The sequence below is a fragment of the Oncorhynchus mykiss genome, chromosome 7, assembly GCF_013265735.2.
Source record: "Oncorhynchus mykiss isolate Arlee chromosome 7, USDA_OmykA_1.1, whole genome shotgun sequence".
Taxonomy (NCBI): Eukaryota; Metazoa; Chordata; class Actinopteri; order Salmoniformes; family Salmonidae; genus Oncorhynchus; species Oncorhynchus mykiss.
The window spans coordinates 62,444,694-62,462,041 of NC_048571.1; the positions used below are offsets into that span (position 1 = coordinate 62,444,694).

General features: G+C 43.9%; 1 protein-coding gene across 3 annotated transcripts in view; it reads left to right on the forward strand.

Moving 5' to 3' along the window:
* The window catches only part of LOC110528177 (sodium channel protein type 8 subunit alpha), a 115,667-nt gene that overhangs the window by 77,753 nt on the left and 20,566 nt on the right, over nt 1-17,348 (forward strand). For all 3 annotated transcript variants that reach the window (XM_021610033.2, XM_036983720.1, XM_036983721.1), the window contains 4 exons: nt 3,409-3,741; nt 4,743-4,878; nt 8,647-8,885; nt 17,173-17,346. In XM_021610033.2, the coding sequence (XP_021465708.1) occupies nt 3,409-3,741; nt 4,743-4,878; nt 8,647-8,885; nt 17,173-17,346 (882 nt within the window). The remainder of the gene's footprint in view (nt 1-3,408; nt 3,742-4,742; nt 4,879-8,646; nt 8,886-17,172; nt 17,347-17,348) is intronic.

Sequence of the window (17,348 nt, forward strand, 5' to 3'; positions counted from 1 at the left end):
GGTGAAAGGTGACAGAGCTAGAGCGGTGTTTGTCAGACCAGAAGACATCTGCGGTGAAAGGTGACAGAGCTAGAGCAGTGTTTGTCAGACCAGAAGACATCTGCGGTGAAAGGTGACAGAGCTAGAGCGATGTTTGTCAGACCAGGAGACATCTGCGGTGAAAGGTGACAGAGCTAGAGCGGTGTTTGTCAGACTAGAAGACATCTGCGGTGAAAGGTGGCAGAGCTAGAGCGGTGTTTGTCAGACCAGAAGACATCTGCGGTGAAAGGTGACAGAGCTAGAGCGGTGTTTGTCAGACCAGGAGACATCTGCGGTGAAAGGTGACAGAGCTAGAGCGGTGTTTGTCAGACCAGGAGACATCTGCGGTGAAAGGTGACAGAGCTAGAGCGGTGTTTGTCAGACCGTCGTGAAAATTGCTCTTCTCTGCCGTGTCTGTTATGACCCCTCTATGGAAACCCTAAGACCCTAAGGAACACGATGGTCCACAAGCATCTTGGGACTCGACTGTAGCATCTGAACAGTTTGGGCTACACACTAATATGACCCCTCTGTGTAAAGGCCTCACACGACTCGTCTGAATGTCCCCCGGTACCAGTCCAAAAAGATTATGGAAGTATACTGTATATGGAGTCTAGTGTTTAGTGACAGCAATAAGGGGTTATATACAAGTAAGAAAAGTTTCCTGATATTTTTTATGTCTCTCAGATATAGGATAGACACTTAATAACTTTTAGATTGCTGTTGTTCCACGTAGTGAATCTGTCATTCATTGAGTTTGTATTGGCAAATAGCAGTAAGGCCCCCTCCAAAATGTTTTTATTATATTTTTGGGATACTTCAAGGGGTCTTATCAAATAGCAAAATTATCCTTGGTATGACCTTTTTAAAACAATTCCATATATCTTAGTATTTTGTGTAGATCAATGACAAAAAAAATCACAATTTAAATCCCACAAAAAAATTCAAGGGGGGTGAATACTTATGATATGCACTGTACATTATTATCAATATTCATTTGTAGGCCAGATGACATTGATTTATTGACTACTAGTATACACTTTTCAGTAGTCTTCTTCTGTCATCTTGCACTAAATCAGGGGTAGGCAACCCTGGTCCTGGAATGCCACAGACACTTCATGTTTTTTATTTAACTGACCTGGAAGACCAGGTGTGTTGAATTTAGACAATCATTGAACTACTCAATTATCTCAGTTGGACAGGTGGCATGCTTCGTTGGAACAAAGCCCTGCAGTACCCACGGCACACTAAGAACAGAGTTGCCTACTCCTGTACTACATAGCGGTTAAGCTGATAAATTGTAAACTTTTTTAAAAGTACCACATTTGGTAAAGAAGTAGATTTATGTACAATGCCGCCGACAGTAACACTATTTTACATTTCAGAAGGACTGCTTTGAGGTAAAGGCACCAAATCTGTCACAGAGCTAGATGTATGGACCCTGAAAAGATGGCTGTCGACTGTAACACCACTTTGCAGTTCAGAATAACTATTTTGAGATAAACAAAACACATTTTAGTTTATGATTTATCAGCTTAACTGCCTCACTATGTAGTACAGGTGTAGGCAACCATGTTCCTGGTGGACCCCATCACAGATTTGGCCCCTGGGGGTATGGCAGCCATCTTGCTAAATGGCTGCAGACTGTAAAATGTTAATTACTAACCTTCAATCTAGAAAAGTCATGGCCTACACTTCTTTGACTTAAAAAAAATGGTGGGAGATGTACACAAGGGTCTCTAAACTATAACTATAATATAGTATAACATCTCGTCTGGGTAACCATTTGATTAGATGTTCAGGAGTCTTATGGCTTGGGGGTAGAAGCTGTGTAGAAGCCTCGTGGACCTAGACTTGGCGCTCCATTTCCGCTTGCCTTGCGGTAGCAGAGAGAACCATCTATGACTTGGGTGACTGGAGCCTTTGACAATTGTTTTGGGCCTTCCTCTGACACCGCCTAGTAAAAAGGTCCTGGATGTCAGGAAGCTTGGCCCCAGTGATGTCCTGGGCCGTACGCACTACCCTCTGTAGCGCCTTACAGTCAGATGCTGAGCAGTTACCATACCAGGCAGTGATTCAACAGGTCAGGATGCTCTCGATGGTGCAGCTGTAGAAACGTTTTGAGGATCTGGGGACCCATATCAAATCTTTTCAGTCTCTTGAGGGGGAAAAGGTGTTGTCGTGCACTCTTCACGACTGTCTTGGTGTCTTTTCAGAGTCCATAAATCTAACTCTGAGCCAAATTTGGAGCCATTCTCTTTAAATAGTCCTTGGTTGTAAAATATTGGTACTGCCAAGCAATCATTTTCAAATGTGGCTGCCATGGCCCCCAGGGGCAAAATCTGTGGTGGCGCCCTATCAAAATATTTTCATGATATATAGATCTAACTCACTGCCAAATGTGTTTTGCTTATCTCAAAATAGTCAGCAGCCATCTTTTCAGGGTCCATAAACCTAGCTCTGCAACAAATATGGTGCCTTTTCTTCAAAGCAGTTCTTCTGAATTGTAAAATAGTGTTAATGTCAGCAGCCATTTTGCTGCCAAGCCCCCCCCCCCCAAAAAAAAATCTGTGGTGGCTTCATATCTACATTTGTTTAGGGTATATAAATCAAATTGAGTTCATCACTAATGATGTCATATCAATGTTAGGTTCCAAATTAATATAAGTGACAGAATTACTAAGGCCTCTCCCTCTATCCCACTGTTTTTTCTTTCTCTCCGTCCTGGTGAGAGTCCATGATGTTGCATTGTGCTGACACATCCTCTGTTCAACACTAGTGCAGAGGAGAGTAGTTTTAGTGTAGCAGCAGTGACTGTACATTACACCAGTCTTGGCCTGTTTGGTGTGAGGGAAGGGTAGAGAGAGGCATGCTTTCGCAGGTCCCCACTACATTATTGATAAGCCCTTTTCATGAATCTTTCACTGCCCTGCTGAAAGCAAGAATCTAGCTGTGTTTTGTCATCGCCCTGCCTATCACCACCCTTACCCCCCTGGTTTAAAAAAAAGTTACCTGTGAGAGGCCCAGAACGGCTTACTAAGCAAAACGGACCGTTGCGTACATTTGTGTGCCTGATTTCTAAAGTGGCCATCTTCTAGTCTTTAGTTGCTGTGTCTTTACATGTCTGAATGAACCATTATCTCTAATTTCTGTTTCTGTGGCTACTTCTTTTCCCCGTTTATCCTATTTGACCTTTTTGTCTTTCTTTCCATTTCTCATTCTTTCTGTCTCTTGCTCTTTTTCTTATCATCTCACCCATCCCTCTTTTTTCTCTGTCTCTCTTTCGTGCTTTGTTTCTCTGTCTTCTTCTCTTCCATTCCCTCACCTCCATCCCTTCCTTTATTTCTCTTCTCTCTCTCCCTTTCCCCCCTTTCCCTCTTCCTCCTCCAGTCTCTCCTCTCCATCCCGGGCTCTCCATTCATGTCGCGGCACAACAGCCGTAGCAGCATCTTCAGCTTCAACAAGGGCCGCCCTCCAAAGGACGTGGGCTCAGAGAACGAGTTTGCCGACGATGAGCACAGCACGGTGGAGGAGAGCGAGGACCGCCGGGGCTCCCTGTTCATCCCCTACCGCCGTAGCAGCTACAGCGGATACAGCCAGGGCTCATCGCGTCTCATCAGCCCACTGGCGCCCCACACCGGAGGGAAGAGGAACAGCACGGTGGACTGCAACGGCGTGGTGTCGCTCATCGCTCACCAGCCAGGCGGACGCCTTCTGCCTGAGGTGAAAATAGATAAGGCAGCCACTGACGACAGTGTAAGGACGTTTTCGGTCTGGTTTCCACTCCCTTTCCCTTCTCTGTCCTCCTCTCTTCTTGTCTCTGAATTTCTGGTTCCTTCCTCTTCTCTTTGATTTTCCCTTCTCGAGACTTGCTCAGCACTCACAGCCTTATTACACACACTCCATTCTCTAGTCTTTATTTTCTCCCCCTCCCCCGCGCCCCCTTTGCTTCAGCTGCTCTGAGTGGCGCACTCTTCCACCAATGAAAAACAACAGATTCCTGGCTTCCATTACACTGTAGTAACCTTTCTATTAGCCTAGTAGCCCGTTTCAAAGCCTCCTGCATAGAAGTACGCAGTGTCTCTTGGTAGCACCTATCTAGCAAACAGATATCTCTGTTGCCATGCCCCATCCACAACAAACATTACTAGAAACTCTCTCCCCTCTTAATCTTTCCTCAAAACCAGTTTATTCTGTCTGTCTTTTGCCACCATTTCCAAACCTCTCTTTTGTCTTTCCCAAGCTACAAAAAAACGTAACCTTTTTCTAACAACAGCATTTTTCCTCATCCTAGCTAGCATGGTAGTTTGACTTCCCATTACTTCTGTCCAATCCAAGCCAAGCTTTACCTTTTTACCTACTCTCCAAACGTAGCATGGTACAGTGGCTGTCTTGACTTCTCTTTTCTTATTGGATACATGCATGCTCTTGCATGCAGGTTTGGGAAGGGGATACGACTGCTATATGTTTTGTGTGGGATAAGACGGTTTACTTAGAATGGGATAATATTGTAAGGGGTGGGGGTTAGCGGCACTTTTTAGTGTCTGTTGTATGGGATTGGGTTTTCGTGTCTGGTGTGTGGGATAGGATTAGATATTGGTCTCTCTCTCTGTGTGTGTCAGACACAAAGGTATAGTGATTGGACTGGTTTCAAGGTATGTGTATTTATGTAAGGCCTCTGACGGGTGTTTGTGTGTGTGTGTGTGTCCTCTCCCTGAGCGCAGACCACAGAGGTGGAGGGGAAGAAGAAACACTCAGGCTCCCTGATGGTGTCTGTGGACCAGCTTGGCCGCAACAAGGACCGCGCCAACAGTGTGATGAGCGTGGCCACACACACACACTCGCACACTCTACTGGAGGGTACGGAACTCACACACTCTCTCACACACTGGGTACCCTGGACTGGAGGTGTGGCTTAGTAGGGTCGTGGCTATCAGATAGATATTTTGTAATTTCTGTTAATCTGTTCTGTTGTATTTTCATCACATGTTAAAGGTCCAATGTAGCTTTATATATATATATATAGTTTTCAGATTACACATCAATCAATCAATCAAATGTATTTTATATAGCCCTTCGTACATCAGCTGATATCTCAAAGTGCTGTACAGAAACCCAGCCTAAAACCCCAAACAGCAAGCAATGCAGGTGAAGAAGCACGGTGGCTAGGAAAAACTCCCTAGAAAGGCCAAAACCTAGGAAGAAACCTAGAGAGGAACCAGGCTATGTGGGGTGGCCAGTCCTCTTCTGGCTGTGCCGGGTGGAGATTATAACAAAACATGGTCAAGATGTTCAAATGTTCATAAATGACCAGCATGGTCGAATAATAATAAGGCAGAATAGTTGAAACTGGAGCAGCAACACAGTCAGGTGGACTGGGGACAGCAAGGAGTCATCATGTCAGGTATTCCTGGGGCATGGTCCTAGGGCTCAGGTCCTCCGAGAGAGAGAAAGAGAGAAGGAGAGAATTAGAGAACGCACACTTAGATTCACACAGGACACCGAATAGGACAGAAGAAGTACTCCAGATATAACAAACTGACCCTAGCCCCCCGACACATAAACTACTGCAGCATAAATACTGGAGGCTGAGACAGGAGGGGTCAGGAGACACTGTGGCCCACTCCGAGGACACCCCCGGACAGGGCCAAACAGGAAGGATATAACCCCACCCACTTTGCCAAAGCACAGCCCCCACACCACTAGAGGGATATCTTCAACCACCAACATACCATCCTGAGACAAGGCTGAGTATAGCCCACAAAGACCTCCGCCACGGCACAACTTAGGGGGGGGGGGGGGGGGGGGCGCCAACCCAGACAGGATGACCACATCAGTGACTCAACCCACTCAAGTGACACACACCTCCTAGGGACGACATGAAAGAGCACCAGTAAGCCAGTGACTCAGCCCCTGTAATAGGGTTAGAGGCAGAGAATCCCAGTGGAAAGAGGGGAACCGGCCAGGCAGAGACAGCAAGGGTGGTTCGTTGCTCCAGAGCCTTTCCGTTCACCCTCCCACTCCTGGGCCAGACTACACTCAATCATATGACCCACTGAAGAGATGAGTCTTCAGTAGAGACTTAAAGGTTGAGACCGAGTTTGCGTCTCTGACATGGGTAGGCAGATCGTTCCATAAAAATGGAGCTCTATAGGAGAAAGCCCTGCCTCCAGCTGTTTGCTTAAAAATTCTAGGGACAATTAGGAATTCTAGGGACAATAAAGGAATTTTTATATACATAAAAATTCCTTTATGGGTAACAAATGACTACCTTACTGTGATTTTTTTAAATAAACATTTTTGCTAGGTCTGTCTGGGAGTGGTCTGCGAGAGGTGCCTAATGGGAGGGATGTGTAATCTGAAAACTAGCTGTTACTGGCAGAGAGGAGAGCAAACTTATACCATATGGTGATGTCACCAGTTGGTCCAAAACCCCCACCCCAAGCTGAAACTTCATGTAATCAACAATGTTAATATAATATAAGAATATGTAAAATACATATACTTCCGGTCAAACGTTTTAGAATACCTACTCATTCAAGGGTTTTTCTTTAGTTTTACTATTTTCTACATTGTAGAATAATAGTGAAGACATCAAAACTATGAAATAACACATATGAAATCACATAGTAAAAATAAAAAAGTGTTAAACAAATCAATATATATTTTATCTTTCAGATTTTTCAAATAGCCACCCTTTGACTTGATGACAGCTTCTTACACTCTTGGCATTCTCTCAACCAGCTTCACCTGCAATGCTTTCCCAACAGTATTAAAGGAGTTCCCACATATGCTGAGCACTTGTTGAAGGCTTTTCCTTCACTCTGCAGTCCGACTCATCCCAAACCATCTACATTTGGTTGAAGTTGGGGGATTGTGGAGACCAGGTCATCTGATGCAGCACTCCATCACTCTCCTTCTTGGTAAAATAGCCCTTTAACAGTCTGGAGGTGTGTTGGGTCAATGACCTGTTGAAAAACAAATGATAGCCCAAACCAGATGTTGATAGCGTATCACTGCAGAATGATGTGGTAGCCATGCTGGTTAAGTGTGCCTTGAATTCGAAATAAATCACCCCCACACCATAACACCTCCTCCGCCATGCTTTATGGTGGAATATACACATGCGGAGATCATCCGTTCACCCACACCTCGTCTCATAAAGACACCGCGGTTGGAACCAAAAATCTACAATTTGATCTCCAGACGAAAGGACAGATTTCCATTGCTCGTGTTTCTTGGCCCAAGCAACTCTCTTCCTATTATTGGTGTTCTTTAGTAGTGGTTTCTTTGCAGCAATTTGACAATGAAGGTCTGATTCACACAATCTTCTCTAAACAGTTGATGTTGAGATGTGTCTGTTACTTGAACTCTGTGAAACATTTATTTGGGCTGCAATTTCTGAACTTATCTTCTGCAGCCGAGGTAACTCTGTGTCTTCCATTCCTGTGGCGGTCCTCATGAGAACCATTTTCATCATAGCGCTTGATGGTTTTTGCGACTGCACTTGAAGAAACTTTCAAAGTTCTTGAAATGTTCCGGACTGACTGACCTTCATGTCTTAAAAGTAATGATGAACTGTCATTTCTCTTTGCTTATTTGAGCTGTTCTTGCCGTAATATGGACTTGGTATTTTACCAAATAGGGCTATCTTCTGTATCCCCCCCTCCCCCACCTTGTCACAACACAACTGATTGGCTCAAACGCATTAAGAAGCTTTGAAATTCCACAAATTAACTTTTAAGAAGGCAGACCTGTGAAGGTAAATGCATTCCAGGTGACTACCTCATTAAGCTGGTTGAGAGAATGCCAAGAGTGTGCAAAGCTGTCCTCAAGGCAATGGGTGGCTATTTGAAGAATCTCAAATATAAAATATATATTGATTTGTTTAACACTTTTTAACACTTTTTCCCCCCATATTTTTGATGTCTTCACTATTATTTTACAATGTAGAAAATAGTAAAAAAAATCAAGAAAACCCCTTGAATTAGTAGGTTTTGACCTGTAGTGTACATATTCACAGAACATTTACATTTGAACATTTAAATTTGTAGTATACAAATATAACTATCTGAAAGCCAAAAATAACTATCTGAAAGCCACACCTCCAATAAGCCATTCCCCATTCATCTGATAAGCTGCTACCTCTACATTATATTTTTAAAATGGTAGAAAATGGAACCCTCTTCATCACAAAAAGGTTCCATTTTGAACCTTTACAAAGGGGTTCCTCAAAAGACACTTTCAGAGGGGTTCCTCAAGGAACATTTTTGACCTGGAAAGGTTTCACCACTTGTGGAGGGTATGGCTGCCTTTGTCCTCACGTCTAAAATTTCACCTTTCAACCCCTTCCCAGTTATACTATACTGACCTGACCACAAGACAACGTAGAGCGTTATAGCGATGTTTTTTTGTGAATTTTTTCCCCCCTCCTATCTCCCTCTCTTTCGCGCTCTCTCCTTCTCTTTTCTCTCTTCCTCTCTCCCTCTTTTCCTCTCTCTCTCACTTTTCCTCTCATTCGCTCTTTACCACTTTCTCCCTCTTTCCCTCTGTCTCCCTCTTTCTCTCGGTTTACCCCTTTCTTCCCCTGCCCTCTGTTTTTTCACTCCCTCCCTTTTCCCTCTACAGAGCTAGAGGATTCTCAGAGGGCGTGCCCATCATGGTGGTATAAGTTTGCCAACATGTTCTGTGTGTGGGACTGCTTTCCTATCTGGTTGAAGATCAAGCATGTGCTCAACCTGATCGTTATGGACCCCTTTGTGGATCTGGCTGTCACCATCTGTATTGTCCTCAACACCCTCTTCATGGCCATGGAACACTACCCCATGACTCCTCGCTTTGAGGAGACGCTGTCAGTGGGAAATCTGGTGAGGAACAGTCAAGTGGACAGTGTTTAGTGTGTAGGGTACCACAAGATTGTCTCATCGTGTGATTGGAATGTTTCTCACATCCCATTATCCAATTATTTCTCTGCCTCTGCTCCACATGTTTCTGTCGCTGTATCTTTCCCCCCATGTGTCTGTATCTCTCTCTCTCTCTGTCTCACACTCCCCTGCCCATCCTGTGATGATGGATGTGTAGCACAGGTCTCTCAGAGTACTTCTTTGCTGGTTTAACTTAGGTCCTTTCATACACGCACTACACTCTGCCCTTCGATGGGAATTCATAAAACATTCAGCTCCATTTTAAAGCAACCAGCTTGCTCCCCTTCTTTAACCACCCAAGCTTTCTCTCTATCTCCGTTTCTCTCCCCCAACTTTGCCTCTCTCTCTCTCGACCCATTTTCTTCTTGTTTGTTTGCCTGTCGCCTTTCTCCTCCATCTCTTCCTGCTGATTTAGCAGTTCTAACATGGCAGAACAGGGGTGTGTCCAGGGGATGGCAGGGTTGGTTGGGGGATACATTAAAGTTGAACGTAACCTGATCGATCTGTACTTTAAGTGGAGCATACTGCTTGGTAAGGTATGAGGCTGGTGTGTGAATGTGAGGAGAGGTTAGAGAGGGTATCTGTGGTGTCCACTTGCTCTTAGATATCTCAGTACAGTACCATAGTCCCTGGCATGTCCATGTGAGGTCATAGGAATTGGCGTGGTGTCAGGTGAGATTGGCTGGTGTCATAGAGGTTGCAACCTTATATCCGTCCAATTATGGCTTCTGTGAGCGCATGGGCCGCGCCATTGGCTATCACCATTTTGAAGAAGTCAATGTTCTACTTCACGATCGGCTGATCCCTCCTGATGACATGGTTGAACATGACTCCAACTGGGTCATCAGTAGGGATCAGCCAATGAAGTTGGAAGTCCCACCCAGTTGACTACAAAAAGGTGAAACTCCTCAATGGCGCTGTCCTTGCTAATACGGGCTTGTGGCCACTACAATCGCCTATCCATCTCTGTGGCTGGTGTCAGCAGCGATATGGGAAATGTTTTTATGTATTTATTTGAGGTCACAGATGTTGGCATGGTGTCAGGGGTGGTGCAGGATGAATCATTGAGTGCTCTCTACAGTGGTGATTGGTCTACAAACATGGCATGATACAACCCTCCCTGCCTGACTGGTAGTGGGGCACTGCTCTATGAACTTGTCCTGCCAGGACAACCTCCACCAGCACTAAGAGTCCAATACATTTTTAATCAGCACTACATCAAACAAAATGCCATGCAAGCAAGATCTGTTTTGCATTTCGCTCTTAAATTTCTGCATTTAAGCGGAATTTCTACAAATCACAAGTTCTCCATGATTTTAACCTCCATGTTCTGCAGCACAACATAGCACGCACAGATCAGAACTCTCAGGTACAAATCTTGAGCAGACATTTTGTGGTTTCTATCAGAATGATATGTTATAATATACTACACACTTATCATTTAAAAAAAATATATATACAGATATAGTATCTTAATTTGATCACTGTTGTCACAGATAATTTTCCTGCGCTGCATAAATTCACTGAAAACACGCAGTTATTTTTCTTTCACTAGATCTCACACCTAAACTGTAGCCTATCAAACCTAATTTTCTGTTAGAAATTATCACTTCATTTAAAAAAATTAAAAATCCTCCTGTTGCAATATTATTTTACTTCTGCAATGAAACTGGTCAAATTAAGATCTGACATCTGTAGTACCAAATACAATTTTTTGGGATTGTAACCATAGCTGATCCCGTTTTGGTACTATATAGAACCATTTTTTGAAGGTTCTATAAAGAACCATGCTCATAAGGTTTTAAATGGAACCTCTATGGTGCTATAAAGACAACAAATTACCTAGCAGCAAACCTGCTTACACCAATCCCATACTGTAAAAAAAAAAAATGTTGATTCAATTTAGTTGTAAGGCAACCAGTGAAATAGGATTGTGAGTTTGCACAACAAAATAGCATTGAAATTGATACAATGTACAATTGTAAGGCAACCAGCTGCAATAGTATTGGGCATATAGCTGAACTAGGGCTGGGCGCTATGGCCTAAAAATCTTACCTCGATTATTTTCAGACTTATGGGCGGTTCATGATATATATCTAGATTTTATCTAAATGAGCTTTGTGTATAATTAACATTTCAAACCGTCAGCAATAATGTCATGAATTCAGGGCTTGTGAAATTCTACCTATGCTAAATATAAGCCTTCTACATCCATAAGACCCACTAATAATTGAATTATTTTATCAAAATAGTTTAACATGCTTTTTCTGCAATAATCACTGATCTGCCTTTCAAGTCTGTCTATGAAAATGCCCTTTTGATTACACATTTAACCACAACCATGCATAATGCACATTCACTAACCATTTTTTAAATTGAACCATTATTTATTAACTAGGCAAGTCAGTTAAGAACAAATTCTTATTTACAATAACGGCCTACCCCGGCCAAACCCTTCGCTAACCCAGATGACTCTGGGCCAATTGTGCGCCGCCCTATGGGACTCCTGATCACGGCCGGTTGTGACACATCCTGGGATCAAACCAAGGTCTGTAGTGACGCCTCTAGCACTGAGATGCAGTGCCTTAGACCGCTGCACCACTTGGGAGCCCCGAGTGCAGCGGGCATTATAGAAAATTAACACAGGTATCGCAATAATCGTTCAAGCACAAGCCCACATTGCTAGTGAGTAGCCAACTAATCTTTATATTTAAAGTCTAGCCAACTTGGATCTATTTGCTAGCTAAGGTAGAACAGTTGAATTGGTATGAACACATCCTTCTGTCCATCTCCAAACTGTTTGAACAGCATGCTATCCTGTCCACTTTGTTCAGATGTTGAAATTAATTATTTCTCAGAATGAGAATGAGTTGCCGATTTTATTCTCATTGTACTTTTATAAAACACAGACTAGACAGCTAGAATAACAGTTTGTGTCTAAAATTCTGATAGCGGTCCGTGGTACCACAATGATGCGCACAACAGAAACTGAGTATTCATTTTCTAGAATCAATGTTCATTGATACTCCCGTTTTAGTAGGGTCTGCTCTTCGCACAACTCGAGCTGTGTTCGAATACTCATACTACCCACACTAACCGTACTATTTGTGACGTGAATTGAGTATATAGTATGCTTATTGGTCATGGAATGGATATAGTTAGTATGCCAAAAGTTTCCGGGTATCGTACTAAATTCGCCAAAATATGAAGTATACATGCAGAGGACACGACTTCTGTACTTTAGGGCCCATAATGCAATTCTTCAGGAAATGGGAGTGGCTTCTCATCGTTTTCAGATTTTAGGAAAATGGTGGAAAATATGAGCTGAAGTACAATGAAAGTGGATACAAATTCATTGCTTCAACTAATTATGACAAATGTTGAGCAATGTAATAAAGTCATGACTTTTCAAATAAGTTACCTTACACGTTATGTTGGCTATCAATTTGTTAGCTATGCTGTCCTTACGAACCACATAGTATATCATTACAGCAGTATGTACCGGTATGGTAGCTAGCTACCTAACGTTAGTTGGCTACTTATATATCAAGCTTGCTAGTATATTAACTATAGGCTATCTAACTACCTACTCAACGTTTATTGACTTGATTATTCTTAGCTTATAGTATAGTCGTAGTGCTTTCTCAATGGACATTCGGGGTCCTTTCGTAAATTCGCTCTGGCTATCTACTCCGATTTCAGAGCACTCTCGTCTGAGTGTACCAGAGCACAGAATAATGAATTTACAAGCGCTCAACACCGGTTTAATATGGCCGGTGCCAGTAAACGTTGGCAAAAAAGAGTAATTAAATTGTTGCCAGCAGCACAGTTATAGTCACCAACGATCTGGATAACATGAAATCTGCCTAACCAGCTCTGCTAGGGCAAGTAAAATGTTCAGAGTGGTCTCTCTTATTTGTGTCTGGAAGTAGCTAGCAAACTAGCCAACACTCTGAATTTGCTAACAGACAATCTGACAAGCCCCTGAATTTACAAGTACACTCTGGCATTCCAGATTGAATTCAAGAACACACCCGAAGTTGTAAAATGTCTAACTAGTAATTTGTCTAACTAGAGGTTGCATAGCAACAGCATCAACTTTCGGTAGACAGGCAAAGAGCTAGTACGTTCAACTAAAAGGAAACTGTTTGTTTACAGTATACTCAATTAACTAATAGTATGTAGTATATACTCATTAAGTATGTAGTATACAGTATGTTATTATGGGTATTTAAACAAAGCTAAAGTCTTAGTGTCTTCACTGTCCATTTTGTTTGTTCGTTTTTTTCTTTCTTTGCTTGTATGTTTTCATTTCACAGTGTCTTGAAGCATAGATCTTTATTGTCTGAGTTTAGATGTTTTTCTTGTCTGGTTGGTGTGGTGGGGTAGTTGATGGTGGGTTAACCATGTTTTGGGGAAGGGGTGGGGTCTGGGCTGGCAGTGGTTGGATGGAGGTGGCATTTGTGGTGTCTGCTGTGTCCAGGGTTGGTGAAAGGGTTGGTGCTGGGAATTAAACTGGGAACCATGCAGTTGCTGGGGCCGGGACTGGAAACCATGGGTTGGTGCTGGGGCGGGGAAACTGGAACCGGAAACCGGGGCTGGGGGGGTGGGGGGGTTAGTGCTGTTGCTGGGTCTGGAACTGGGACTGGTTGGATCTGCATTGGGGAGGATTGACAACCTGAGCAAGCAGACACACATGAAGGCCCAAGATCCGGAGATCAGTGATGGCACTCCTCTGTGGCCTGCTCGCTCTTGATCTTTGGTCCCTCCTCTGCACCTCATCTGGTGTGGTGGTGACTGGTTCCCGGTTCTGATCTGGTTCCGGTTCTGTGAGAGGGATAGGTGTAGAGGGGGAAGGAGGGGTGGAGAGTATGTCCATCAGCCTGGGCTGGTGCTGGGGGAGGAGTAATGCGGCGCCAAGGCTGGAGGCTGGAGGACAGAGGGAACAAAGAGGGCCCAGACTTCCTGGCCACGTAGCACTCACAAACATTTGGAAGGTGTTTTCAGTCTGAGTGGGGGCAGTTCCCTGTACATACCTTGTGACGTTTATCGATGGATTCCCTGAAGTATGTCTTTCTGTTCTGAGGGTATTGTCAGAGTCATGATAATTGGTTATTGGGGGGACCCGGGGTTGGTCATGTCATTGCAGAGTTCGATGAGGGCCTCCAGCGGGTCGTTGGTGTTGTTGGATGGCACTTGGCCGTCCATGGTTCTTGGCATGCCTCCCCTGTGGGGTTGTCTGAATATGGGTCTTCATCGTTATTGCTTGGTGATGAGGGGTTGTTGTTGGTGGTGATGGCCTTTTCCCTGCCGGCGTATGAATTGGGGAAGGTTCTAAAGGAGTGTCCCGCTTTCCCGCAGAGGTTACAGGGTCATGTGGAAGTACAGTCTGAGATGGGATGATCCTCTTTACAGTTTCCTCAGATTATGGCTGTGCTGTGGACTGAGCCCCTGTTGTTCCCCAATTTGATGGTACAAGGGAGGTTTTGGACTCCGCCCACTCCGGTCTTAACTGACCAATGGCCCCAGTCCAGACGTTGTCTTTGTCTAGGACCCTCCTAGCCGCTGACTTGAGGGTGGCAAAGTGGTGTAACCCAACTTCTATATCGTACTCTTGGATGCTTTCGTTATGGAATTGGACTGTGACTAACTTTTGATTCTGTGTCTGAAAGTGGAATTACTGTGAACTTAAAAAAAAAATGTTTTTACTAACACACAATGGCTTCTTGTGGCCCTGGGGGCTTTGCCAGGCAGTTTAGGTCAGATTGCACAAAGCCCACACCTCTCTGGAGAACTGCCCTGCTGAATTCCAGGTGGGCCTGGTCTGGTCTGGCGGTTGTTGTTGCTGTTCCTGCTGCTCCCTGGCGATTGGCGGCTCCATCCTCGGCAGCCTCCTTCCTCGGTTTTAGCGTCAGCCTTACCGCAATGTAGCAATGCATCGCTCCTGGGTTCATTCCGGTCATCTTCAGTTGGGGGTGGGAGGGGACGGGTTCTGGTCTTGGTGTTGTCTAGTCTGGTCCTGAGTCTGCTACGTTCCTGCAGGCGGAGGAAGGACAACCTCAGTGAGCAAGTGAGTGAGCAAACACACCATAAAGGCTCTGACCTGGAGGTCAATGGAGGCACTCACCTGTGGTCTGCTCGCTCCAGGCGTAGGTTGGTATCTTTAAGGGGTTCCTTCCTCCGCTCCCTGGATGTGGTGGTGTTCTCTGGTCTGGTCTCTCTTTCTGGTGAACTACTCTGGGTGGTTGGTGGTCGGCTGGTCCTGGTTTGGTCGGTGGTGGCCTGAGGAGAGCAGATGGAGAAAAAGGCAGGAGAGTAGGACTGCAGGCCAAGTGTAGAGGGAGTACGGCTCGCCTCGGCAGCGTTCTACTCAACTCAAGGCCTGCAGTCCGTTGTCTGCTCTATGGGAAGCTGGTCCAGGTCGTTCTGTTGAGTCAGGTCGGACCATGGTCAAGCCACTGTTACTCTTCTCCTCCAGTCCTTCTGGTACCGGCTTAGTCCGCTGGACCAAGGAGGCAGCGCCAACCGTGGTCACACCGCCGTTACTTTTGCTGTCTCCTGGTCCAAAGAAAAAGATAGTGAGAAAAGAGGGTAGATAGAGAGACACAACCCCAGAAAATCTTCAGTACACATGCATGTCATTAATGAAGAGAAGCAAGCTTTTAATCATCTGCAACCATTGAGAATGACTGCCAGTGTAGGGGAGGTTGGATTATTGAGACTACCTAAATCATATAAATTGAAACAGCCATATCTGTAACAGGTGCAACAAATGTAATTAGTTTAGAAAAGGGTATGTTATTTATGTTTGTGTAACATAAGATTAATCAACCAGTCAATGTACATCAGTTACTAGGCCAATGCACTTTAACAGCTAGGCTACCTGCAGCCCTATACATACAGTTGAAGTCGGAAGTTTACATACACCTTAGCCAAATACATTTAAACTCAGTTTTTCACAATTCCTGACATTTAATCCTAGTAAAAATTCCCTGTTTTAGGTCAGTTAGGATCACCACTTTATTTTAAGAATGTGAAATGTCAGAATAATAGTAGAGAGAATTATTAATTTCATATTTTATTTATTTCATCACATCCCCAGTGGTTAGAAGATTACATACACTCAATTAGTATTTGGTAGCATTGCCTTTAAATTGTTTATCTTGGGTCAAACGTTTCGGGTAGCCTTCCACAAGCTTCCCAGAATAAGTTGGGTGAATTTTGGCCCATTTCTCCTGACAGAGCTGGTGTAACTGAGTCAGGTTTGTAGGCCTCCTTGCTTGCACATGCCTTTTCAGTTCTGCCCACACATTTTCTATGGGATTGAGGTGAGGTCTTTGTGATGGCCACTCCAATACCTTGACTTTGTTGTACTTAAGCGATTTTGCCACAACTGTGGAAGTATGCTTGGGGTCATTGTCCAAATGGAAGACCCATTTGCGACCAAGCTTTAACTTCCTGACTGATGTCCTGAGTTGTTGCTTCAATATATCCACATAATTTTTTTTCCTCATGATGCCATCTATTTTGTGAAGTGCACCAGTCCCTCCTGAAGCAAAGCACCCCCACAACATGATGCTGCCGTCCCCGTGAGAAGTTATACTCAATGATCACTGCTACAGTGCTATTTGGGTTGTTAATCAGTTTCGTCCCAACGTACTTGAGTTCTTCTCTTTTTTGCCTTTTTTCATTTACATTTGAATTGTTTGACGTTTTACTCAATTTTTAGGAGCTAGTAACATAACAATTTCTCTGCATCTGCTATAACACCTGCTAATCTGTGTATGCCACCAATAAACATTGATTTGATTCTTACACATAAGCTCAAATCCTCGTCAATTTAAAGTCTACTCAACTTGCATAATAACGCTGATTAAGCCATTGGTTAAATTGGCTTTTTACAGTGCGTGCTATTACAGTAAAATTCAGTGAAATACAAACCCCAATCTCTCATCAATATAATTGATTACATTTACAATAACATTTAACTTTTTTTTTTACAGAATAATGCTGTGTCATTGGTTACTGTACTTACTTGCCACTAGCTGCCTGTAAGTTCCTGTCAAATTCATGGCAACCCCTTTACAGTGTAAATTGCACCTTCGATCCTTGAATTGAATTTCAATGAATCTCCTGAATTTAAGTGGGGTTGACCCCAACCTTGTGTCCTACACTGGCAGCTTGACTCTAGGATCAGACTGTTAACCTTTTTCTCTCTTTGCACTCACAGGTGTTCACTGGTATCTTTGCTGGTGAGATGTTTGCCAAGCTGGCTGCCATGGATCCATACTACTACTTCCAGGAGGGCTGGAATTGTTTTGACAGCTTCATTGTGACCCTCAGTTTAGTCGAGCTGGTATTGGCTGACATTGAGGGTCTGTCTGTGCTCAGGTCATTCCGATTGGT